The 1,820-nt window shown below is 36.2% G+C and overlaps 1 protein-coding gene across 1 annotated transcript; it reads left to right on the top strand.

The window, feature by feature from the left end:
• Positions 1–621: 621 nt before the first annotated feature.
• Positions 622–1,811, top strand: LOC110444096 (uncharacterized protein NMA0194-like; the record flags this gene model as incomplete). Its single annotated transcript, XM_021488513.1, has 3 exons — positions 622–724; positions 1,332–1,414; positions 1,705–1,811. Coding segments are annotated over exons 1-3 (293 nt in total), but the record flags the coding sequence as incomplete, so codon positions are not given.
• Between the last annotated feature and the right edge of the window lie 9 nt (positions 1,812–1,820).

The raw sequence follows: 1,820 nt of genomic DNA on the forward strand, positions 1-1,820 counted from the left end.
CTAGTAGGTAAATACAACATTCCGTATTGCACATGTGCAATAAAGAACGCTGTATTTCATGGTCTGAAAATTGCTTGTATTTACTATAACAGGATTCAATCCAAGGTATGTGATAAATGTATGTACCACAGCAACCACAAAACTGGGAGTCGTAACATATTTGTCAATGAATGTTTGAATTCTTATTAACTTCTTATTCAACATCACATGTAAATTGTCTTAAAAAAATTTTTTAAAAAAAATTGAAGGAATTTTAATGCCTAGAGTAATGATATACAACATATATATGTAGCTTGCAGAAGTGTAGGTATGTTCAAGTCTGAGGGTGTTAAATAAAATGGCAAAATCCAACATATACCTGCTACTTAACAACCTCTTGATTAGCCAATGTTAATTAGCAGCTCAGCTTAAAATATATTTGGGCCAAATACAACACAATTTATTGACAGGTGAGGAATGCAGACCCATTGCATTTGTTTTGATTGTGACATTTTGCTCATAACTCTATTATTAAAAATATCTTCAATCTATGAAAATTGTAGAAATTATTTATAGGCAATGATAACCTCCATGATTAGAGAAAAAAAAATAAGTTGTAATGTTGTAACATGTAAAACTAATATGTATTACAGTATTGTGAGGGAGAGTGGAGCTTCCATATACAGTGTGACAGATGTAGCCAAGCAGGAACTGCCAAATTTAGAACCATCTTTACGAAGTGCAGGTATATAAATCTAAACATCTCTTCACCATCACTTCACGGGTGCATTCCCATCTTTTGTTAGGAAAGAGGTAAACCTGTTGTTACCTATCTAGGAAAACACAGTGTACAAGGTATTGTTCTGAAAATTTCACCATTGTGTGTTTACTTCATGCAGTGTTTCGCATGTAGTGTCCTCAATGTTGCCTCATGTGTTGTTGTTGATGGAGCAGTGCACGAGGTTCACCAATACAACTGAGTTTTATGGTAGGAAAGTGTTGTAGAAAACTAATCACTCACCCCTGCCTGCAGGATGCAGACAGGTAATTCTCAACCCTCGACATAAGGTGTCTGAAGTTAAGCACCCAGCAAATTAAAGCCTCTCGCTTAACTTCACAAATCTCACTTGTGAGTTGAAAGTACCATCAACATTACACAGGAATGAAACATCCTGACTATTAAATACAGAATATAGAAGGATAAAATGACTAATCTTGTCATGTTCCTGTGCAGCTGTGTGGAGATATCTGTAGTGACAATTGACCAGGACACCCTATTTTAGTTTTGTATTGCTTGTTTTGACAGACTTTGAAGGAGTGATGACTGCATGTTGTAATATAAACTATTTCAGTTTCCATTGCCAGACGTTTATTGGACCCTCTTGCTGAGTTTGTGAAGGTTGATCCTAAACACATCGGAGTAGGACAATACCAGGTAGTTATCCTAGTCAGTGAAAGTGAAGGTCAAAGATTCTATTTAAAAGAACTCTACTTTAGAAAACACTTGTAACAAAAGTAGCTTTTTTGATGTAGACCATTGTCTTTAACATTTGTAAAAGGATAAAATCAGTGGATAAAATCAAGGTTATTGGAAGGGCATTACAAAAGGAGACTATTAGAGATACATCTTCAGTCAAAACTTTAGTGAATTTAGTAAAGGTCAGTCAAGTGAGCATGTGAGGTACTACATCCATAGAAAGAGCTGATTGATGTTTGACATTCCAGCATGACATGCCAGAGAAACAGATGCAAACTTCCCTGGACTCAGTTGTGGAGGAGTGTGTCAGCTTTGTGGGAGTGGACGTCAACACGGCTAGTGAACATCTCCTCCGGTAAGTTAC

Source organism: Mizuhopecten yessoensis, unplaced genomic scaffold (assembly GCF_002113885.1).
Source record: "Mizuhopecten yessoensis strain PY_sf001 unplaced genomic scaffold, ASM211388v2 hete_36016110, whole genome shotgun sequence".
Taxonomy (NCBI): Eukaryota; Metazoa; Mollusca; class Bivalvia; order Pectinida; family Pectinidae; genus Mizuhopecten; species Mizuhopecten yessoensis.